At 45.2% G+C, this 24,663-nt stretch overlaps 1 protein-coding gene across 1 annotated transcript in view; it reads right to left on the reverse strand.

Moving 5' to 3' along the window:
* Positions 1-23,830, reverse strand: part of LOC310791534 (NACHT, LRR and PYD domains-containing protein 3-like) — a gene marked incomplete at its 5' end in the record, with an annotated part of 89,673 nt that extends 65,843 nt beyond the window's left edge. Inside the window, 8 exons of the mRNA XM_083653208.1 lie at positions 1-114; positions 5,494-5,614; positions 5,778-5,902; positions 7,945-8,065; positions 8,228-8,352; positions 11,247-11,367; positions 19,258-19,403; positions 23,724-23,830. Of these exons, the coding sequence (XP_083509334.1) occupies positions 1-114; positions 5,494-5,614; positions 5,778-5,902; positions 7,945-8,065; positions 8,228-8,352; positions 11,247-11,367; positions 19,258-19,403; positions 23,724-23,830 (980 nt within the window). The remainder of the gene's footprint in view (positions 115-5,493; positions 5,615-5,777; positions 5,903-7,944; positions 8,066-8,227; positions 8,353-11,246; positions 11,368-19,257; positions 19,404-23,723) is intronic.
* Positions 23,831-24,663: the final 833 nt, after the last annotated feature.

The following is a 24,663-nucleotide window of genomic DNA, read 5'->3' on the forward strand; positions in this document are numbered from 1 at the left end:
CTCAGATCAGTAGAGTGCTGTCCATCTTTGAAGTTAAAAGGGTGAGACATAGACCGGTCACTCTTCATGGACACACAGCTGGGTTCAGGGGAGTCTGCTCTCTCCTGCTGCATCCTGAGAGAAACACATTATGAACATTGTGAAGGTATCTGTGTCTTTATGAAGACAATCAGGATGGGCTCTTCACAGGTTAGTCGGTTCAGGAGAGGCAGGCACACAGACTGCTGGTGGTTCAGCTGGTAGCTAGGCTGCTGCTGGGGCTTGGCCTGGTAGCTAGGCTGCTGCTGGGGCTTGGCCTGGTAGCTACTGTAGGCTGCTGCTGGGGCTTGGCCTGGTAGCTAGGCTGCTGCTGGGGCTTGGCCTGGTAGCTAGGCTGAAAATCTATGATGCTGAGGAAGCTCTCATCATCTCAGGTAAAGAGCTCCTCAGCCAAGGCTTAGCGAACACTTGCCTGCAAGCTGCCTGTCTGGACTCATGACTAGAAGCCCTTCCCTAACCACACACATTTTTATAAAACATTAGGTTTAGGCAAGTACAACAATGTGGTTAGGGTTAGGGTTTGGTTATGGTCGTGGTTAGATAAGAAAACCCTAATCCTAATCTTAACCACATCTTTTTTACTTGTCACACGTTTTCAGGAAGAAGCAATTGCGGCGACCAATCAAATGAGTTCGGGGCGGGGTTTTCCCGGCCCAAACTAGGAGGAAATGTTGGTCCAGGAACAACCAGTTCATGCTGCAACAAGTACGTACGATTTGCACCTGTGTGAGACCTGATTAATGAAACAAAGCAGTGATGAAAAGTGTCAAATGGAACTGGTGTTGTCAGGTCTTGTCTGGTCTTTTATATATATATATATATATATATATATATATATATATAGTTGTGTTGTCAGGTCTTGTCTGGTCTTTTACTTGTGGAAGAAGAAAGGAAGAGGCGGAGGTGAATAATAAGGAGAAACCACACTAAATGGGTATCATGCAGCGAGAGGCGATATATATATATATATATATATATATATATATATATATATATATATATATATATATATAGTTGTGTTGTCAGGTCTTGTCTGGTCTTTTACTTGTGGAAGAAGAAAGGAATAATAAGGAGAAACCACACTAAATGGGTATCATGCAGCGAGAGGTGATAGACTTTCCCAAAGTCACGTCGTGAAAATATCCGTGTATTGGAATGATCAGATGAGATGAAGTTGGAAAATGAGCAGAGCGTTTTGTGTGTTTTCTCTACCCCTGACCAGCCAATCAGAGTGATTTCTCTACCCCTGACCAGCCAATCAGAGTGATTTCTCTACCCCTGACCAGCCAATCAGTGATTTCTCTACCCCTGACCAGCCAATCAGAGTGATTTCTCTACCCCTGACCAGCCAATCAGTGATTTCTCTACCCCTGACCAGCCAATCAGAGTGATTTCTCTACCCCTGACCAGCCAATCAGTGATTTCTCTACCCCTGACCATCCAATCAGCTACCTCTGACCAGCCAATCAGTGATTTCTCTACCCCTGACCAGCCAATCAGAGTGATTTCTCTACCCCTGACCAGCCAATCAGTGATTTCTCTACCCCTGACCAGCCAATCAGAGTGATTTCTCTACCCCTGACCAGCCAATCGGTGATTTCTCTACCCCTGACCAGCCAATCAGAGTGATTTATCTACCCCTGACCAGCCAATCAGAGTGATTTCTCTACCTCTGACCAGCCAAACAGAGTGATTTCTCACACCAACGACCAGACGGCGATTCAAAATGACTCAAATACTAGAGCGACAGACGCCCAGACATGGCCGACGACCGACTGTCGGCTTGGTGTGTCTGGGGCGATATTGAATTTCACAATATCGAATATATATATATATATATATATATATATATATACCGTAATTCTTCCAATAAGCGCCGGTACTCTAATTGCCGCCGGGTCTTCCATTTCCCGCCGGGTCCAAATTGATTTAGCATAATAAGCGCCTGACTCTTTTTGCCGCCGGGGCCGGAAATGGAATATTTTTTTGGTTACCGTTGTTATTGTTGTTTTTGTCGTCACGAACCAAGCCGCGAGCTACCGAACACACCCGAAGCACAAGAGAGCAAGAAACGGTAATGACGTTGTTTTGGAGGAAGTCAGGCGGAAGTTTCATCCTGTCAGACAGTTTTATATTTTATTTATACATGCTGTAACTGACATGTTTCAAGTATGCATACCGCATTGTTTAATGCTACGGATTCCTGTAGGCAACGTGCTGAGACGCTGTCAAACCAGGAGCAGTGGGCAACTTACGCTAACGTAGCTCAGTTGTGCCTTGTAAAAGTGCATTTCTCTCAGCGGAACAGCGATCATAAATGCAGTATGGATTATACCCATTATACTGGACATGTATTGGAAACTTGAGCCGTTTTCCCACATGCGTACCGGAAAATTACCTGTAAGTCAATATCAGACATTTCCCTTCACACTTCTGCTCGCGCATGTGGGAATCTATCAGCGAATTTTCCTGTATGTTGGGGGGGCGGGGGGAGGGGGGAGCTTATTTGGGGGGTCGGCAAAACTCGAAATAAGTTCGCTTGTCAGTTGTCACACAATAAATCACACTCGTTTGACTTAAGAGCAGCGTCAAGCCGCCAGCGTAATCAACACAGCCGATTTCCCCCTCCCCTCTCTGCTCGAGAGCAGCAGCCACAGGACAGACACAGCGAGAAAGGCTTGCAAGCTGCTCAACGCTTGTATGTATGTAGAGAAAGCAGACTGGCTTCGTTTGATGTGTCCGGGGTTGCCTTCGGAAATCAGCAAGCTGACATAGGCTACTGCTCTTATTAGGCTATCACAAGATCATTTCGCCAGTTTGCTTTAATGTGCGCGAATGATTAGATTATGCCCGCTGGAACATTAAGCAACGTGTGTAGGCTACTCCTCGCCCATGATTGAAGGACCGCTGTCGCGGAAAATGACTGGAACCGTTTCCACTTGCGTCCCCTTAAGAGCATACCGCTCTTCTGACTAGGTCGAAAGTGGTGAAATGTCGGGGACGACGGGGTCGCGCTTATACCGGCACGGCGCCTTTCTCACATGCAGGCATTACACCACGTTCCGGTCATTTTGCGGTACAAAGCGCATGTGGGAAAAGGGCGTCTACCTACTATTTGGTAAGTCTCCTTGTTTTGTCTAACGCTAGTGCTGCAGTGCTGTTTGTTTGGTTGGCGTTAGCTTGGTAGCTAGCTACGTTAGCGTGCCTTCTGCTTTGCTGGGAGTGTCTGGCAAGCAAGACTAATAACATTGCTATGACTTCTTTCCAATGAAACACAAACAACTGAATGTGTGAGCGGTAGGCTAATGTTACTTGTTTAAAATATGGTATGGCTGCTTGGCAGAGGGAGAAGAGGAGAGCAATGAACTGATACAGTAGTTGGATGATGATGGCGATGAAGACGAAGGCAATTGTTTTCGTTCATTCCAGTCCGTTGTACAATACTAGGCATGCAAAACTGCCTGTACCTACCCTCTTGTGTGTACTAAGTACTATCTCACTGGTTTAAACTGCCTGTACCTACCCTCTTGTGTGTACTAAGTACTATCTCACTGGTTTAAATAAGCAATTTGATACTTTCCATTTTTGCTGAGCAGGCATTTCTGTTCAAAAAATAATAACCGCCTGGCTCAATTATGCCCAAATGGAAATAACCGCCTGACTCTAATTGCCGCCGGGTCTTCCTTTTACGGCCGGGTCCAAATTGCTTTAGCATAATAAGCCCTTATTGGCAGTTTTACGGTATATATTTAAGCAATATAGCATGAGAGCTAGTGTGTTGTGGCAAATATATCCCGCTGATCAGTTGTTATCCCACTCGGCGGGATATATGCCACAACACACGCTGCTCGAGTGCTATATTGCTTTTATAAAACGGTTTCCAAGTATGATAATATAAATATAATAATAATACTATAAGTCCGACTGGCATGGTATTCTGATTGAGTCAGTTGAAACACTACTGTAAGGCGGGACCTCTAGCAAGAAGATAGACGTGCGGGTGATTTGATTGGATCGTTCTGGAGACTGAAGTTGACATTGGCCAATCCTGGCGCTTGCTGAGAAGCTGAGAGCTTTCTGGAAAGCCCGACAGGCAGCTCGAGCGCAGCGCTGCATTCTCAGCGCTTGCTGAGAAGCTGAGTGCTTTCTGCAAAGCCCGACACCAACTAACGTTACGGGGTTAAATGCGGGGTTAACAGCCTTTTTTTTGCAAAGAAGACATTAGCCTGCATCTATTCTTGTACAAAACATAATTTTCTGCAAAGTATTAGTAAAGTTATAAGCGAAGATCGATTCACAAGGATCTGACAGCTGTCTCCGCCATTTGTTTTTTTTGAGGTAACCAAAGGCTTTTAGTAAGAGAGTTGCCATGGCAACCAATAACCCATGGCCATGGGTTATTGGAGTGGGTTATTGGATTTATACAATGGCTGTGAACCAATCAGATTGCTTGATTTGAGAGAGCCGTTTTATAAATATATATATACGGTATATATATATATACACACACACACACACACACACATATATCCATTGTGGGGACCACAATGGAAATAAGCCCTAGGGCTTTATTGTGTTTTTATCCTCAGTGATTTCCTGTGATGTTTGCTATTGACTTATATGTTTGATATTTGCACTTGTCCACTTCTCGTTGTTCTTTTTTATCTTATCACCAAATAAATTCATTCATTCATTCATAGCCTATAGTGGGTAAACTACTCACCTTGGATAGTTTACCCACCTATGTATTTACCACTAAACTGTTTTAGACAGAAACTATGCAGCCATTTTTGCAGGAAAACACCTGAGAACTTGCATGATGTAATTTATACTCAGAGAGTTTCACACATCTGTGTCCTAAAGTTTAATTCACTAAAGATTTACTGATCAGCAAGTGACAATCTGAATACGTATGTGGTTTGCGTGGGTGGTGGAGAGGGAGGGGCTACTCCCGGCTTTCCCAACCTTGGGGTCACATGGAATTCAATTTGAGTCCCCTAAAATTTCGAGTAATTGATCGATACAAATAATTATTGTTATAATAATATAAACACCACACCCCCAATTTTAAACAACTGAAGCTACCCTACATTTTCACAAAGCGTCAGCTAAATGACAGAATGTAAATGTAAATATACATACCGCTAATTGTCATGATAGAGAAATAACGTGTGACCCCCTTATGAATAGAAAAGACTTTCTTCAGTAGGGAGGTGGCCTTTTGAGCGATATGCTGCAGGAACTGAGCTGTAGACCTGTTAGTGGGCTCTGTGTTCACCAGATATAGCCCATATCTGTAGCCTACTTAGCTCTTCTTCAATTTTCATTATTCATTGTTTAATTTGAGTCATTGTTTGTTCAGCATTAATTTGCAGCCTTGTAAATACAAGCTCACCTCAATACTGTAGGATATCAAATCACATTTCCTCATTGCAGTATAGCCAGTCCTCTTACCTTGTGTCTGAAGGTCCAGGTTCATTACTGAAGTTGAGAGGTCTATCCATAGAAAAGTCACTCTTCATCGACAGACAGCTGGGTACTGGAGACTCTGCTCCCTGGCGGGTGGGGGAGGGTGCTGTTGAAAAATGTAAAAGTAGATGTGAAATGTAAAAACTTTGGGCACCACTGCCCTCGGGGGTTCGTGGAGGTACTGCAGGGGGTCCGTCAATTTTCCAAAAAAATAAATGTGGAAATTTTGGAAATGCATTTTAGACAAAGATAATAATATTGAGACTCACAGTCGAACCAGTCTTTCTTTCCAGGTTCATTACTGAAGTTTAGAGGTCTGTCTTTAGACTGGTCACTCTTCATAGACAGACAGCTGGGTACTGGAGACTCTGCTCTCTGCATGTGGTGCTGACCTCTGCAAACACAAATGTTTGATACATATCATCATTAGCTCTAGTAAAGACACACAACTTCTTGCAACATTGCACATGGTCAGTTTTTCTGACATCTGGAGTTTTGATAACATGGTCTGTTGATAAGTGTCCAGGATGCCAGGGCCCTATACCACGAATGTTCTATAAGAAGATCCAGGATCTGTCTTTTGATCTTGATCTGCACATGAAAATGCCAGTGCACTGGAGCTTGTGCCCGCAAAAGAGGCGTGGTTTTTAACAACTGCCAATCACAATGCAATATGGACTGCTCCAACTCCTACAGCCCCAGACACGCCTATTTCCTCATTGAATGAAACCGCAAATAAAAATCCGCGTTGGATATTATTACTGTTCCCGAATGACTGTCTAAAGTGACCACTTTTATCCACACCAGTAATTTCTTTGAAGAGCGGTTTCTACCTCCACGTAGGCTTCTAATGGAGAATATGTCAGATGAAAAGTTGCAAATGGAACTGGTGTTGTCAGGTCTTGTCTGGTCTTTTACTTGTGGAAGAAGAAAGGAATAATAAGGAGAAACCACACTAAATGGGTATCATGCAGTGAGAGGCAATAGACTTTCCCAAAGTCACGTCGTGAAAATATCCACGTATTGGAATGATCAGATGAGATGAAGTTGGAAAATGAGCAGAGCGTTTTGTGTTTTCCCTACCTCTGACCAGCCAATCAGAGTGATTTCTCTACCCCTGACCAGCCAATCAGAGTGATTTCCCTACCCCTGACCAGCCAATCAGAGTGATTTCTCTACCCCTGACCAGCCAATCAGAGTGATTTCTCTACCCCTGACCAGCCAATCAGAGTGATTTCCCTACCCCTGACCAGCCAATCAGAGTGATTTCTCTACCCCTGACCAGCCAATCAGAGTGATTTCTCTACCTCTGACCAGCCAAACAGAGTGATTTCTCACACCAACGACCAGACGGCGATTCAAAATGACTCAAATACTAGAGCGACAGACGCCCATACATGGCCGACGACCGACTGTCGGCTTGGTGTGTCTGGGGCGATATTGAATTTCACAATATCGAATATATATATATATATATATATATATATATATATACACACACACACACATATATCCATTGTGGTGACCACAATGGAAATAAGCCCTAGGGCTTTATTGTGTTTTTATCCTCGGTGATTTCCTGTGATGTTTGCTATTGACTTATATGTTTGATATTTGCACTTCTCGTTGTTCTTTTTATCTTATCACCAAATAAATTCATTCATTCATTCATAGCCTATAGTGGATAAACTACTCACCTTGGATAGTTTACCCACCTATGTATTTACCACTAAACTGTTTTAGACAGAAACTATGCAGCTATTTTTGCAGGAAAACACATGATAACTTGCATGTTGGAATTCATTTATACTCAGAGAGTTTCACACATCTGTGTCCTAACGTTTAATTTACTAAAGATTTACTGATCAGCAAGTGACAATCTGAATACGTATGTGGTTTGCGTGGCTGGTGGAGAGGGAGGGGCTACTCCCGGCTTTCCCAACCTTGGGGTCACATGGAATTCAATTTGAGTCCCCTAAAATTTAGAGTAATTGATCGATACAAATAATTATTGTTATAATAATATAAACACCACACCCCCAATTTTAAACAACTGAAGCTACCCTACATTTTCACAAAGCGTCAGCTAAATGACAGAATGTAAATGTAAATATACATACCGCTAATTGTCATGATAGAGAAATAACGTGTGACCCCCTTATGAATAGAAAATACTTTCTTCAGTAGGGAGGTGGCCTTTTGAGCGATATGCTGCAGGAACTGAGCTGTAGACCTGTTAGTGGGCTCTGTGTTCACCAGATATAGCCCATATCTGTAGCCTACTTAGCTCTTCTTCAATTTTCATTATTCATTGTTTAATTTGAGTCATTGTTTGTTCAGCATTAATTTGCAAATTCATTTGTAAATACAAGCTCACCTCAATACTGTAGGATATCAAATAACATTTCCTCATTGCAGTATAACCAGTCCTCTTACCTTGTGTCTGAAGGTCCAGGTTCATTACTGAAGTTGAGAGGTCTATCCATAGAAAAGTCACTCTTCATCGACAGACAGCTGGGTACTGGAGACTCTGCTCCCTGGCGGGTGGGGGAGGGTGCTGTTGAAAAATGTAAAAGTAGATTTGAAATGTAAAAACATTGGGCACCACTGCCCTCGGGGGTTCGTGGAGGTACTGCAGGGGGTCTGTCAATTTTCATCAAAATAAATGTGGAAATTTTGGAAATGCATTTTAGACAAAGATAATAATATTGAGACTCACAGTCGAACCAGTCTTTCTTTCCAGGTTCATTACTGAAGTTTAGAGGTCTGTCTTTAGACTGGTCACTCTTCATAGACAGACAGCTGGGTACTGGAGAATCTGCTCTCTGCCTGTGGTGCTGACCTCTGCAAACACAAATGTTTGATACATATCATCATTAACTCTAGTAAAGACACACAACTTCTTGCAACGTTGCACATTGTCAGTTTTTCTGACATCTGGAGTTTTGATAACATGGTCTGTTGATAAGTGTCCAGGATGCCAGGGCCCTATACCACGAATGTTCTATAAGAAGATCCAGGATCTGTCCCTTGATCTGGTTTGTCTAAACCAGATCAGCTCGATTGTAGTTAACTTGTAAACGTCGATTGCCACTCGTTAACTCGAACCAGGTTTTTCTAATCAAGCTGAGAGCTCATGCACATGAAAATGCCCGCGCACTGGAGCTCGTGCCCGCAAAAGAGGCGTGGTTTTTAACAACTGCCAATCACAATGCAATATGGACTGCTCCAACTCCTACAGCCCCAGACACGCCTATTTCCTCATTGAATGAAACCGCAAATAAAAATCCGCGTTGGATATTATTACTGTTCCCGAATGACTGTCTAAAGTGACCACTTTTATCCACACCAGTAATTTCTTTGAAGAGCGGTTTCTACCTCCACGTAGGCTTCTAATGGAGAATATGTCAGATGAAAAGTTGCAAATGGAACTGGTGTTGTCAGGTCTTGTCTGGTCTTTTACTTGTGGAAGAAGAAAGGAAGAGGTGGAGGTGAATAATAAGGAGAAACCACACTAAGGCCATGTCCACTGCACGGAGACGAGTTTAGGTGTATCCGCTAAAGTTTTTTGTCATATAGACGTATATAATGCTCCCCTATTACCACCGTCAGCAACAAGTGGACACGGAGAACAGCGTGTACAACATCCTCAGGGCTCCACACAGCTGACTCTTCCCATCCACCCCTCCCTCCCTTCATCGGATATTTCCCAGAAGGCTTAGCGGCGGCTAAATTTTTACAATAACACAAACAAAATCAGGCTTAACGTGTTAGATAGAAATTATATTTATTTTTAATACAACATGCAATTCTGGAATATTTTAATATTGGACAAAATGAAATGAAATGAAATGTAAACCCTGAGTGTAACCGACATACTCGGCTTGCCCTATATATAGCCCTCGCAAATACAACGTGAATAGGGAAGTGAGAGGTTTGAGGAACACACGGTTGCACTGTGATGTCTGTGATGTCCGCTCGTGTCCACTCCAACAAGACTTTAGCTTACTTGACGCGACTTTTTCAATAAAAACACATTTATGCCATGAGTTTATATAATGTATATTTATGTTGCATCATTTAGCCTGTGCTGTGATGTGCAGGAGCGGCCAATACGCTGGGATGTGTTTGCAACATGTCTAAAGATCATGGAAGTGGATGATATCAGGAACGTCACCGATAGTTAACGTTCTATATTGTAGGCTACAGGGAGACCATCAGCCCTGCTAAACAGCTCTGCATTTGCCTGTAGCCTATAGGTTTAATCATTTTATTCATCGACATGGCAAACCTCCCCACAAAGCCAAGGGTTTAAGCTGCTCGCTACAGTGAGATACACATTATAGACTGTGCGCCCCTAGAGGTTGTATGCCATTATTGACGAGATTGTCTTATTCTCTGTTTTTGGTGTACTTTGTGGCAGCGTTACAGCGCCACTTACCGGCCTGGCATATATTCTACAGCAGTTTCAGTGGTATTCAGTGGTTTCATGTGGATACACACATTTCATGAAACGATTCCATGTTTATGGAAAACTTTTCTGAAACCAAAAAAAAAAAGATAACTTCCGTCTCCGTGTGGACATGGCCTAAATGGGTATCGTGCAGCGAGAGGCGATGGACTTTCCCAAAGACACGTCGTGAAAACATCCGTGTATTGGAATGATCAGATGAGATGAAGTTGGAAAATGAGCAGAGCGTTTTGTGTGTTTTCCCTACCCCTGACCAGCCAATCAGAGTGATTTCTCTACCCCTGACCAGCCAATCAGAGTGATTTCTCTACCCCTGACCAGCCAATCAGAGTGATTTCTCACACCAACGACCGGGACCACAATGGAAATAAGCCCTAGGGCTTTATTGTGTTTTTATCCTCGGTGATTTCCTGTGATGTTTGCTATTGACTTATATGTTTGATATTTGTACTTGTCCACTTCTTGTTGTTCTTTTTATCTTATCACCAAATAAATTCATTCATTCATTCATAGCCTATAGTGGGTAAACTACTCACCTTGGATAGTTTACCCACCTATGTATTTACCACTAAACTGTTTTAGACAGAAACTATGCAGCCATTTTTGCAGGAAAACACATAAGAACTTGCATGATGTAATTTATACTCAGAGAGTTTCACACATCTGTGTCCTAAAGTTTAATTCACTAAAGATTTACTGATCAGCAAGTGACAATCTGAATACGTATGTGGTTTGCGTGGGTGGTGGAGAGGGAGGGGCTACTCCCGGCTTTCCCAACCTTGGGGTCACATGGAATTCTATTTGAGTCCCCTAAAATTTCGAGTAATTGATCGATACAAATAATTATTGTTATAATAATATAAACACCACACCCTCAATTTTAAACAACTGAATCTACCCTACATTTTCACAAAGCGTCAGCTAAATGACAGAATGTAAATGTAAATATACATACCGCTAATTGTGATGATAGAGAAATAACGCGTGACCCCCTTATGAATAGAAAATACTTTCTTCAGTAGGGAGGTGGCCTTTTGAGCGATATGCTGCAGGAACTGAGCTGTAGACCTGTTAGTGGGCTCTGTGTTCACCAGATATAGCCCATATCTGTAGCCTACTTAGCTCTTCTTCAATTTTCATTATTCATTGTTTAATTTGAGTCATTGTTTGTTCAGCATTAATTTGCAGCCTTGTAAATACAAGCTCACCTCAATACTGTAGGATATCAAATCACATTTCCTCATTGCAGTATAACCAGTCCTCTTACCTTGTGTCTGAAGGTCCAGGTTCATTACTGAAGTTGAGAGGTCTATCCATAGAAAAGTCACTGTTCATCGACAGACAGCTGGGTACTGGAGACTCTGCTCCCTGGCGGGTGGGGGAGGGTGCTGTTGAAAAATGTAAAAAAGTAGATTTGAAATGTAAAAACATTGGGCACCACTGCCCTCGGGGGTTCGTGGAGGTACTGCAGGGGGTCCGCCAATTGTCATCCAAATAAATGTGGAAATTTTAGAAATTCATTTTAGACAAAAATAATAATATTGAGACTCACAGGGCCCTATTCTCCCACAGGCCTTCGGCGCTAAAACGGGCCTTAAATGCAAAAAAACGTGCCTTGCGCCTGCCTCGGGAATATATCTACATGGCTTTACGCTGCCAAATGCGCTTTAGGCCGAATGGGCGTGGCGCAGTCCCAGAATGGGCCAGAATGGGCGTGTCGGCCTTAAATGCCGGCGTAATGATATCTTCCCACCTGGCGTAAATTTACCGCTTTGCGCTTTTGAAAACCAGGCCTATTCAGTGCGCTGGTTGCCTGGAGCATTCCTCTGACTCTCCTCTGTCACCCTTCTCTGTGTCACTCCCTCTCTCTTGCTCATATCAGTCTGACAGGCACAATACGACTCTCTCTCTGTGACTCCCTCGCTCAGACAGACACAACACATAGCAGCACCCAGCTTCCCATAGGAAAAAGAAGTTGTAAGTTCAGTGCCTGGCATGTCCCAGCATGCATTGCGCTGCTCCATTTAGCTACTAAATAGCAACCAAATGAGCCGAAATAGATATGAAAGGTAGTTCTAAATAATGTGTAATGGTAACACAACCTACAATTGTAGAACATTTCAATATTGGACCAAATAAAACATCGAAATGAAAACACCACCCTATGTGAAACATATATGTCCTCCTGGGCCTATATATACCCCTTGTCGATTTAACATGATTTAGATAAGTGACAGCGGAACGCAGGAACGTGCCTCTACTGGCATCTGCTACACTGTGATGTCCGCTCCAATAACTTGGCCCTATTTCACATTTAGTTTTACAATAAAAACACTTCAATCAGGAGAGGCCAGTTGGTAGGATTAGACAAACTTTATTTAGCAATCGGCGTGCATGGCAAATGCTTTGGCGCTTGACTCCATTGGCCAGTGGCGCTGCTCTTGAGGCAGAGGAGGGCGCCTGCATGGGCTAGGAGACCCCCCGCGCTGCTCTTGAGGCAGAGGAGGGCGCCTGCATGGGCTAGGAGATCCCCCCCCCGTGGGGGATCGGGAGTCAAGACTCGTTGGTGGTGGACTGGGGAGGTGGGTGGGGCAAAACAACGCTTCGGAGGCCGGCTTCAAGGGAGATGGACTGCCGTGGGCTGCTGCTGCTATGATCGGCCAGAGAGAGAGAGGTGACGTAGAACCCTTGCTATATATATGAGGATTAACTGACGTCATGTTTGACGTCATAGCAGACGTCATACTAGGATTTTTTGACCACGTTGAGATCGGATTACGCGTGAGTGGCCTTCTGCTTGAACTATGGTCTGGAGACCTCACTTCAATCAGGAGAGGCCAGTTGGTAGGATTAGACAAACTTTATTTAGCAATCGGCGTGCATGGCAAATGCTTTGGCGCTTGACTCCATTGGCCAGTGGCGCTGCTCTTGAGGCAGAGGAGGGCGCCTGCATGGGCTAGGAGATCCCCCAAAAGGAAGATCTGATTACCGGAGGTTAATTGAGATCTGCAGGCGCCAGTAGTTGATTGCACTATTCCGGCCTTCGACCTTTTTAGCGACTTACAGCTATTTGCGGCTGGCGCTCCCAACTCGGTCGGGCACCTCGCGATAGCGCTTCCCAGCTTGGCCTACCTGGCCGCCTTGGCGCTTCGCGATCGTACTTTCCGGCCTTCGACCTTTTTAGCGACTTACAGCTATTTGCGGCTGGCGCTCCCAACTTGGTCGGGCCTTCGATCTTGCTTTTCCTGCCTTCGACCTTTTTAGCGACTTACAGCTATTTGCGGCTGGCGCTCCCAACTCGGTCGGGCACCTCGCGATAGCGCTTCCCAGCTTAGCCTACCTGGCCGCCTTGGCGCTTCACGATTGTACTTTTCCTGCCTTCGACCTTTTTAGCGACTTACAGCTATTTGCGGCTGGCGCTCCCAACTCGGTCGGGCACCTCGCGATAGCGCTTCCCAGCTTAGCCTACCTGGCCGCCTTGGCGCTTCGCGATTGTACTTTTCCGGCCTTCGACCTTTTAGCGGCTAACGGCTATTTGCGGCCTGCGCTCCCAACTCGGTCGGGCCTTCGATCTTGGTACATTAGAATTTAGCTTGGCGCATCCCGGCTTGGCCTACTTGGCTGCCTTGGCGCGACTACCCTGACTTTCTGCTCTCTCTTTCTCTTTCCCCCCCCAAAAATGAGCCGGGGAGTTTACTGCGCCTTGCTGGCGCCGTGCTTTCGGGGAGCCACCACCAACGAGACATTTTCTTCATCGGCACGGAAGTCCGGGACATTGTTTGTTGCCATGCTCACCGATTTAAGGGAGGAGGGTTTTTTGGGCCGCCAGTATGGCCGCCTGCTCCGGGCGGATGTAGCTGGAGAATGCCGATGACGACCAGCGGCCCATTTGCTGGAGGGAGGCGGAGGACACTCCTTGCTCGGCGGCCGAGGTGGCCGCTCCGATCCTGAAGGAGTGGCTGGAGTAGTTCTTTGTCGGGAGGTTGCATTGCTGGAGCGTTTGCTTGAGGTGCAGGGTGAACCAGGATCTTGTCATGTAGTGACAAGGTGCGATGAGGAACAGGGGGGCCGAGGGGCCGGTCCGAGGCCTGAGCCTGACGTAGTGAGCCATGGACGAGAAGGGGCAGAAGGGGGAATTGTTCCGGGCGATGACGATGTGCCGATGAGGGCCAGCGGCCCGTTTGCTGGAGGGAGGCGGAGGGCACTCCTTGCTCGGCGGCCGAGGTGGTCGCTCCGATCCTGAAGGAGTGGCTGGAGTAGTCCTTCGTCGGGGGTTGCATTGCTGGAGCGTCTGCTTGAGGTGCAGGGTGAACCGGGATCTTGTCGTGTGGTGACAGGGTGCGATGAGGAGCAGGGGAGCCGAGGGGCCGGTCCGAGGCCTGAGCTTGACGTAGTGAGCCATGAACGAGAAAGGGCAGAAGGGGGCTAGTGCCTTCCTGTATGCTATTGTGTGCTGGGGCAGCGGGGCTCTCTGGCTGCGGTGTCAGAGAAGAGAACGTTGTCCAGGCTACGCTCCATCGTGAACAATGACTCGCGCCCACTCCACGGCGTGCTAGTCGAACGCAGGAGTACGTTCAGTGAGAGACTGATTCCACCTAGATGCAGTACGGAGAGGCACAGGAAATCATTCCTGCCTGTGGCCATTAGTCTATTTAATGCCTCTCTTAAAGAGCACCTCGGAGACGCTCAGTCTCCCTGAGACTGAGCCAGCCGATAGGTTAACTGTGCCTGGCTGAGCCACGTGTGGCGTATAGGGCAAGCCGACTTAATATAGTCCAGGGTGCAATAATGATAATTGACACGGAATGTATACTTACCTGACGTGTTTTGTATTTTGCTACTTAGACATTCCACTTATTTTTGCTTCTAGCGCATTTACTAGTTATTCTATGCTATGTTGTGTTTTTTTCTGCTTATTGCTTAATATTGCATTTGCGTTGCATTTACTACTGTTTATTTTATTTTAAGCTATGTGTGTACTGTGAGCGAGCTACTGTAACCTGTCCCGATTTCCCCTCGGGGATCATTAAGTCATTCTGATTCTGCTTCTGAAGAAATGCCAGAGGCATTTTACTTTGAAATTCGTTAAGAACAGGAGGTGGTGTATTAAGACCGGGTAGCTTAACACGGAAAGACGTCAGCATTCCCTGGGCCGTCTGGCTTCGGTCCGAAGTTATGCAGTAACACTCATTCTAGCTGATGCTCAGACAAGCTCCGTGGGCCAGGGGTGTTAGAATGGCCCCTTGCGTGGTTATTATTATTATTGTTGTAATTATTATTATTATAATTATTATTATTATTGTGACTCCCGCTGGCCATTTGCCAGAAGCGATTTCCGCTTAGGTGTCGGAGATAGGCAGGCTGAGATGCCCGCTGGGTAGAATAGTCAGATCACAGGCCAAATAACTTGTCAGTCAGGGCGACTTACAGCTCTTTGCGGCAGGCACTCTCGACTTTTGGCGACTTACAGCTCTTTGCGGCAGGCACTCTCGACCTTTTGGCGACTTACAGCTCTTTGCGGCAGGCACTCTCGACTTTTGGCGACTTACAGCTGAGTCTGGTATTATGAAGGTGTCGTCGGGCTCCGAGTGCAGCTTGCCTTCGACCTTTTGGCGGCTTACGGCTCTTTGCGGCAGGCACTCTCGACTTTTGGCGACTTACAGCTCTTTGCGGCAGGCACTCTCGACTTTTGGCGACTTACAGCTCTTTGCGGCAGGCACTCTCGACTTTTGGCGACTTACAGCTCTTTGCGGCAGGCACTCTCGACCTTTTGGCGACTTACAGCTCTTTGCGGCAGGCACTCTCGACTTTTGGCGACTTACAGCTCTTTGCGGCAGGCACTCTCGACTTTTGGCGACTTACAGCTCTTTGCGGCAGGCACTCTCGACTTTTGGCGACTTACAGCTCTTTGCGGCAGGCACTCTCGACCTTTTGGCGACTTACAGCTCTTTGCGGCAGGCACTCTCGACTTTTGGCGACTTACAGCTGAGTCTGGTATTATGAAGGTGTCGTCGGGCTCCAGGAAGGCGGGGTAGGTTCTGCCCGCGTTTTTTTTTTTTTTTTTTTTTTTTTTAAGATTGTTGTTCAAATGAACCCCCTCAGATCGGCTAAAGTTAAGAAATTATCATTGTCATCATCACGGAAGCTTCCTAATTTAATTTATCAGTCACCATCAGTCACGTGGGGTCACTGGGGACCCAGAGGTAGAAAATAAACAAACTCAGCTGCGTGTAACAGCAAAGATAATTGAGAATGAGAAGGCAAGAGTATATAGTGCCTTTTTGAAAACAGCGCTGCGGCCATTTTGGCCTGGAATACGGCTCCTTGCTGGGGCAGAAGCTTAGTCTCCAAAATGGCGGATTGGCTGTGTGCTGTCGCATCTTTACAATAAAAGGTCTCTGGTTACCGTAAACCTCCGTTTCACAAACACCACAACAAGGAGAGAGACAGCTACTTTTCACGCTCTGTTTTGGATTAAGAGGATGTCCTGAAGTGTGACGGTGGATTAAAGACTTGATGACAAAACGTCATGTGATCTGGTGGATCATAGTCTTTGTGACAGAAAGAACAGGACACCCGATGGATCAACGTTACATGGATGCGGGTTTTACTGCCGAGTGCGACCCTCTGCTCAACTGCATGTAACGTCGAACCTCTATCGTCCATGTATTCCTGGGAGTGCTTATTCCCCTCGTGAATGGACCACCTTACGTCGCTGGATTTGGAAGGGAAAGCAGACTGCACTACACTTCAGCTGTCGCCGCCAGAATGAACCGTTCGCCCCATGGACCTCTCGGTCTGCCCGGAGTGCCCGAGATGCTACGGCAACTCCAGCTTCAGCGCTTCTCCAAGCCGGTTCCCGACCAGGAAGTACGTGGCGTCTCGCGGCGGCCCCGCGGCCTGCATTTCCCCGGCGGCTCCCGGCTCTCGGGGCAGCCGCCTCCACTGGTCTTCGCCCGCGGCCTCTCGCACGTCCGCGCCGAGCGGCCTCTCCCTCCGGCACGCTCGCACGCGTTTTTGGGCGTCCACGGCACGGCGCTTCGTCCTCTGTTATACACGGGCCGTCGCAGTGGCGCGCCACGGGAACGCGCGCTGGGCCTTCTCGTCGGGGCCATGCTGGCAGCCCGTGGTCCGGTCGCTTCGCCAACGTCCTCGTCAGACACCTCGGAAGGCAAGTACGCTCCGTGGCCGGTCCGGGACAGGGGACCGATGTCTAAGCTGCCGTCACGGTCCGTGGGCTGCTCCGGCTCGGAACTCGACATGCCAGGAATGGGAATATCCACGGGTAGAGAAGGCCCGTGGGTGCTGATTCGGTCTGCGGATCTGGTGCAAAACAACGCTTCGGAGGCCGGCTTCAAGGGAGATGGACTGCCGTGGGCTGCTGCTGCTATGATCGGCCAGAGAGAGAGAGGTGACGTAGAACCCTTGCTATATATATGAGGATTAACTGACGTCATGTTTGACGTCATAGCAGACGTCATACTAGGATTTTTTGACCACGTTGAGATCGGATTACGCGTGAGTGGCCTTCTGCTTGAACTATGGTCTGGAGACCTCACATTTATGCAATGACTTTACATAATGTAGGGTATATTTATGTGCATCATCCTTCCTGCAGCAGGCGAGAGAAAATTATATCTTTCTGGACAAACTTTCACCAATCTAATAGGCTATATTTTCCTAGATGCATTTAGAACATCATTTTCACTTTGATCTTGCTATAGTGTAGGGTATTTGATTGATTGATTGATAACTTTATTGATACAATAATAGCAGAATTGTACAAGACAACACAACAAAACATATTGATCAAAAGGAATAAAACACAATAAAGCCCAAGGGCTTGTTTCCATTGTGGTCCTTTGTGTGGGACAAGAGGAGTGAATATGTATGCAGGTAAGAGCGCGTGTGTGCGCGGGCAACAACAACACAAACAGATGAGAACATTTTACACACAACCATACATTCAATGAATGCTTAGTCATTGACTGAATGGTTATTTAGATACCTAACAAAAATGCATCAATCAATAAATAATAAGATAGAGACCAGCTCATATAATAAAACAGAAACCTACCTGGGGTTTAAAAACTGCGACTATACAGGAGACATAAGAAAAAAATAAAAGGTTAGGAACCCATTTGGGAGCCAACCAGCCATTTTTTCAAGGCAAGCTTAAAAGAGAACCTGGAGTTAATGGTCTTTATACTCTCAGGGAGTTTGTTCCATAAAATAGCTGCTGAGTAAGAAAAGGTGCATTTACCCTTTAAAGTTTTAAATTTGGGGGGAACAGTGTTGGAGGTGCTTCCTCTTGTGGAGTAGCCATGTACCTCACTGACTTTACAAAAGTAGTCAGAGAGGTAGCGAGGAGCCTCCCGTTTAAAAATCCTGAAAACCATGCACAATTTGATCTGGGAAACCCTCTCCTCCACTCTGAGCCACCTAAGACTATGGAAGTGAGAGGGGAGGAGATGGTCTCTGGGGTGCAGTTTCAGAATAACCTGTATTAATTTATTCTGGGAGGTCTGTAGCCTGTTTTTGAGTTTAATGGTGATTCCCGTGAACCAGGAGGAGCAAGCATAGTCGAAGTGACATTGAATCAGAGCATTTGCCAAGGTTTCAAGGGCGCTCTTGTCAATGAAAGAAGTAATTCTGGCTAAGAATTTGGTTCTTTGATTAACTTTTGAAATTACTTTCGAGGCCATGCTTTCTCCAGAAAGTTTGTTATCTAAAATGCAGCCAAGGTACGTAATCTCCTCCTTGGTGTTAACAGCTACGTCACCCACCATGATTTTAAACTCGGGGGACTTTTTTAAATTAAAATTTGACCCAAATAAAATAGCCTCCGTTTTCCCCAAATGAAGTGATAATTTTTTTTTTTGTTTGTTATTTACATGCTTGCAGTATTTAAACTGCAGTTAGATTGGTTTGAGAAGCATAATAATATGGAATAATAGCCTATATATGGAGACAGACAGACTGGACGAAGGGAGGGGGGGGGGGCAGAGCACTTGGCTTTTGTCTGGTTTTGCTGGACCACTGGAATTGGAGCTTAAAAGGCAAGCTTGTGATTCGTTTATTGCACTTATCCAATGAACTGACGGTGCATAATTTGACGCTTAAAAGGCGTGGTTGTAATGCTGTAGGCTGCGTGTAGCGCCAACACGAAGATATCAAGTGCGCTGGTCCACGCCCACTGATTTGCGCTGCGCCAGGCGCTCGGCCTAGAAACAACGCCGATGCAACGATAGGGGCCACAGTCTAACCAGTTCTCTTACCTTCCTGGTTCTTTCTTTTCTTCTTTTTTTTCTTTTTCTTTCCAGGTTCATTACTGAAGTTTAGAGGTCTGTCTTTAGACTGGTCACTCTTCATAGACATACAGCTGGGTACTGGAGACTCTGCTCTCTGCATGTGGTGCTGACCTCTGCAAACACAGATGTTTGATACATATCATCATTAGCTCTAGTAAAGACACACAACTTCTTGCAACATTGCACATTGTCAGTTTTTCTGACATCTGGAGTTTTTGATAACATGGTCTGTTGATAAGTGTCCAGGATGCCAGGTTTTGCATCAGTGGTAACCACGGCAACAAATGAGGAAAGAAGGCCCCTCCCATTCAGCTCTTTGATGCAGTCGTGCACGTTACAAACTCATGTAGTCCCACTGAGCGCGCTCAGTCAACATTGGAGCTGAATAGACTTTAGAACTGATGCCATCATCACCGTACATTATCATCATCATCATAATCATCACCATCATCAGGTTTATAATGTGAGTGTGCCAGGTCTCCCAGGAAGCTGTTTAAAGCTTTTGAAGGAGCCTGATCTCATACAAGGCCTACAGTTATCAATGGACAAACATACATACGTAAAACACACGTATCACATAACGCTTAAAGGGCCCATATTTTGCTAATATAATGTATTATTATTTTATTGTTGGCCTCCAGTAGAGTAACTTATTGCATCATTCATAGTTCAAAAAACTCATTGTTTATCTTGTACTGGCTCTCACTGCCCCCTTCAGTTCACCCTCTGTCTGAAACGCTCTGTTTTAGGTCCTGTCCCTTTAAGAACCCCGACCCTCCGGGAAATACTCCAGGCGGTCAGGAGGAGGAGGCATAACTGCCTGCGCCTGTAACAGAGATCTCCGTGGTAATCTATCAGCGGAGATCTGCTGTGATTGAGTCCTCACGGTCCTCATGGTCGTCAAGTCGCCTTCGAAGCATGAAATGCGATTATAACGACCTAGTTGTGTGGCTTAGCCTTCCCAAATGTTGAGGGTAGTTTTTTAGAATTTAATAGGCCTACATAGAATTGGGAACGTTACATTCAAATTCATTCAGGCTGCCTGGCACTCAATCGCCGCCATTTTCCCCCGGAGCTTCCACAGGAGGAGGGAGGGTGGGAGGAGGGAGGGTGTAGTGATGCACATACAGTAGTGGAGTCACAGCCAGGTTGGAGAGAGCCTGGTGACGCGGGGTTAGGTTGACAAGTCTGCAGTGTACTGGAGCAGTCAGAACAGGGAAGGGAGGGGCAGGGAGGACGGGTGAAGGCTATGGCGCGCGCGCACTGCCGGCCCGGGCTAGGCTTGTCATCACCATGGTAACAAGTCCTACCTGACGTCACTAGAACTATTGCTCTCACACAAATCGGCACAAATCCATGTCCTCTCGTCTACGAGACTTTATGGGGGAGAGGGGGGGTTCATGGGGGTAACATTTACCCGACCGATATTATCGGCCCGCCGATATTGGCGATTACCGATATATCGGTATCGGTAATATTTCGCGCCGTTTTTTTTTTTTTTTTTATATATATATATATATATAAGTTATAGACAGCATGGACAGCATGTTGCGTATATTTGATATTTTTTCTTAACTATTTGTTCTATTGTGTTTTTGTATTTCTAGTTATTTATAATTATTAAATTCCCAGTTAAGTTTACTGTTTCATTGCATTGAGTTTATTAATAAGCTGTAAAATATCCTGCCTACATCACATATTTCAATTCATGTCAACTCAATCATATCTTTGTCAAGTGTTTGATATTTGAGGGTTGCTGATGTGGTGCCTCCTCTGGTCGTTAACTCATTGAGTGCCAGCCACTTTTGGAGAACGGACGCTCCCAGGGCCAGAGTTTCAGAGCGTTTTCAGTGATTTCTCGAGGCCCACAGAATATTGTGTGATATTACTATGTAAACACCGAACACGCACAAAGAACGATGAGACTCTATTGTATCAGCAGCAAAAAAAAGTTTATTGATATCATTTTCCGTTCTTTAGTTATCAGCCGGAGAAGATAGGTCAAAAACAGCAAATACATGCGTTTCCATCTAGAAGCTGAGATATTGAGCCTTTTGTGAAATATAGCATTTCAAGCAAATCACTGACTCTGAAACTAATATTTTCTGACCTGAAACATCTGAACAGTAATTTCCTTCAATATAACAGCACCCCCACCCCCCCTCTACTGCAAACTCCTCCTCCGTGGGTGTGTCATGATGTTGCTGCTCGCTCTGAGTGCTGCTTGTGTCAGGCGAGTCTGCTGCCTGGATGGCGGCCGCTCGTCGGGGCAGTCTGGATCGGGCTCGCTCGTTTCTGGGGTTTTGGTTGTGAGCTGGGATGAAGCTGCATCCGATTCTGGGCTTTCTGGGCTTTCTGCTGCCCTGCGTGCTCCACCCCCCTCCTCCTCCTCCGTGGGAGTGTCTCTGGGGCTCTGCTGCGTTTGCTCTCGTTTGCTCTCGCACTGAAAAGTGCGCTGCATCCCCCCGCTTTTTCACAGCGTGTCGCCGGCTCCCAGCTGAGAATAATGTAACTTTTCAGAAAGACTCTGGTGTCGGCAACTAAATCATATGGAGGGGCTATTGCAGCGGAGACGGAGGGGCTCAATTGTGGCAGCAGATTGACTGCTGTTCACAGGCACAGCTAACGTTATGCTTCATGCATATCGATGCGATTTTCATTTCCCATGACTTCTTCTTTCTTTTTTCCTCGCCTTTCTCTAATCTGGAGAGCACTGTCGCCACCTAATGGGTCAGTAAAATAGGTTATACACATTCAACATGCCCCAAAATTTTACAGGAGATGGATCTGGCTTTGATCCACGTCCCACCGTCAAAAAACGCAATAGACGACTTTAGTCGTCATTGGCACTCAACGTTACTAAAGCAATTGACGACTAAAGTCGTCATTGGCACTCAATGAGTTAAGGGCGCCTGTTCGGAGGGAGGGGAACTCGTTGGAATAGCGTGATCCTCCCACGTGCTATGTCCTACCGGTGAAGCTTCCCCTGTCAGGTGAAAAGAAGCGGCTGGCTAACTGCCCATGTGGAAGCATGGAGCCAGTTTTCGGCTCTCCCCAGATCGGCAGAGGGTGGAGCAGCAACCAGGATAAATAAATAAAAAATTAGCACTAATGGGGGATTAGCACTAATGGGGGATAAATATTTGATTAAAAAAAAATATATATATATATATATATATATCGGCCGATATTATCGGTATCTGTAATTTTTTATTCCCTAAAATCGGTATCGGTATCGGTTTCAAAAATCTCATATCGGTCGGGCTCTAGTAACATTAAAACACCTTCACCTATTTATTTGAAGCTTAGCTCATGTTTAATATGACCATCCAAGATTGTAACAACATATATATGATACAAAATTAAGAAATGCATAATATGGGCCCTTTAATACAACACATAGAACATACATACATACCACATAATACATAATACAATGACAGAGTTCCATTATCAGAGGGGTGTAGATACTCATTACAAGCAGGGCAGGTTCCAGAACAAGATGACTAGGGATTCATCCTAGTTAGGAAGGGGTGCACATGCACGGGCCGACCCAGGTGGCCGGCCAAAGGCCGGCGGCCCGAAAAATTTGACATGTTATTTTACTAAAAATAATGCATTTTACCATCATTTCAAGTAGAATGATACCAGCCAAGCAAGAATATTTCAAGTGTTTCAAGTGCTTTACTGAAATATTTGGACCATATAATGATAATACAATTATCTCAACCTTAAAAGGTTACATATAGGTGCCAAAAAGCCATACATTCACATCAAAGAACAAAGAAAAACAACAATTAGAATTCAAGTTTAAACAGTAAGTGTGCAGCTACAGCATTTATTAAAAAAAAATATATATATATATATATATTACCACTCTTTTAAACTGAGCATGCAGACAATTAAAATGAGGGTGCAATGCGTGCTTTTGCACCCCTGTAAAACCGGGCCTGATTACAAGTAGGATTCAAGCAGTTTTTCTTTCAGAGCTTTCTTAAAGGTGGAGATGGATTTCAACATTTTTGTACTGTCATCGAGCTCATTCCAGATCTGCGAGCCCCTGCATGTAATACTTAAGCTGCTACATTTAAGCTTTCTTTTATTTCTTTTTTTTATACCAAAGATAAAAGATGTTTATTTCTAGTATTATGAGTGTGCAGGGGACAGCAGACTGGAATGAGCTCAGCCAGTCTGAAATTCATATTATACACAACTTGATACATCAAGCAAGCATTTTGGTGAAGATGAAAATCGGCAAGCCTCAGGAGACCATAACAATGGAACAGAGGGCGTGTGGGTGCGTTAAACCCCGACCATGACATGGCTCATATTATTTTCTTTTGCAGACTTTCAAGTTTCTTGTAGTGACTAGGAAAAGTGTTGCACCATATGACATTACAGTTGTAATGTTTAGAGTGTAACAGTCATCTTACTTTGTGTCTGAGGGTCCATGTTGAGGACTGAAGAGTAGAAACTCCTCCACAGACAGAGAGCGGTCAGGAGGCTCTGCTCCAACCTCTTCCTCCACACGAACACTCATCTTCTGAGAGGAGAAACACACACACACACACACACACACACACACACACACACACAGCTCATGAGTAGGGCTGAACAATTTGGGGAAAACATCTAATTGTGATTTTTACCACGTGCACAGAGCATGGTCAAGAGACGGCTCTTTAGGGTGAATCAGTCAGTCAGTCAGTCAGTCAGTCAGTCAGTCAGTCAGTCATAATGTTCACGGAAAGAACGTTTATTTCAGGGTCACTTAATGGTGAGATTCCCTCTCGTTTCCCAATGGGGTGGTGTGTTTCAATCGACACTGCGTGAATTACAACGAGCACACCTGGACACAAACACACACACACACACACACACACACACACACACACACACACACACACCCGATCGTCTTGTCATTTTACTTGTCTGTTGAATAGTAACATTGGTCCACGGCATAAAAATGTTTCTATGTCACAATTTTGTCTAAAAAAAATTATTTTTTGGGGTTAGGGTCTGCGTCTGGGTTAGAGGTAGGTGGTTGGGAGACCCCGGGGACCCCTCTCCCACGCCCCATGCTAACGCTAACCCAGATCCACCCCTCTAAAAACTCCCATCCACGTATAAACTCCCAATCTTTTTGTTCCCGATTTAACATTTTTTTTTAGACGAAATTGTGAAATAGAAATGTTTTTGGCTGTGGACCAATGTTACTATTTCACAATTTTCTAAGAGACTGTTTTGCATATGTAGGCTACAATATCAACGTACATTTTAATATAGGCTACTATCCTCGTGAGCCTCTATAATGTTATATTTTTTTCCAGTAATTTAAATATTAATAAGTTATCAAGAATTTAATGAATTAAT

The sequence above is a fragment of the Poromitra crassiceps genome (genome assembly GCF_964638095.1).
Source record: "Poromitra crassiceps genome assembly, chromosome: 16".
NCBI classification, from domain to species: Eukaryota; Metazoa; Chordata; class Actinopteri; order Beryciformes; family Melamphaidae; genus Poromitra; species Poromitra crassiceps.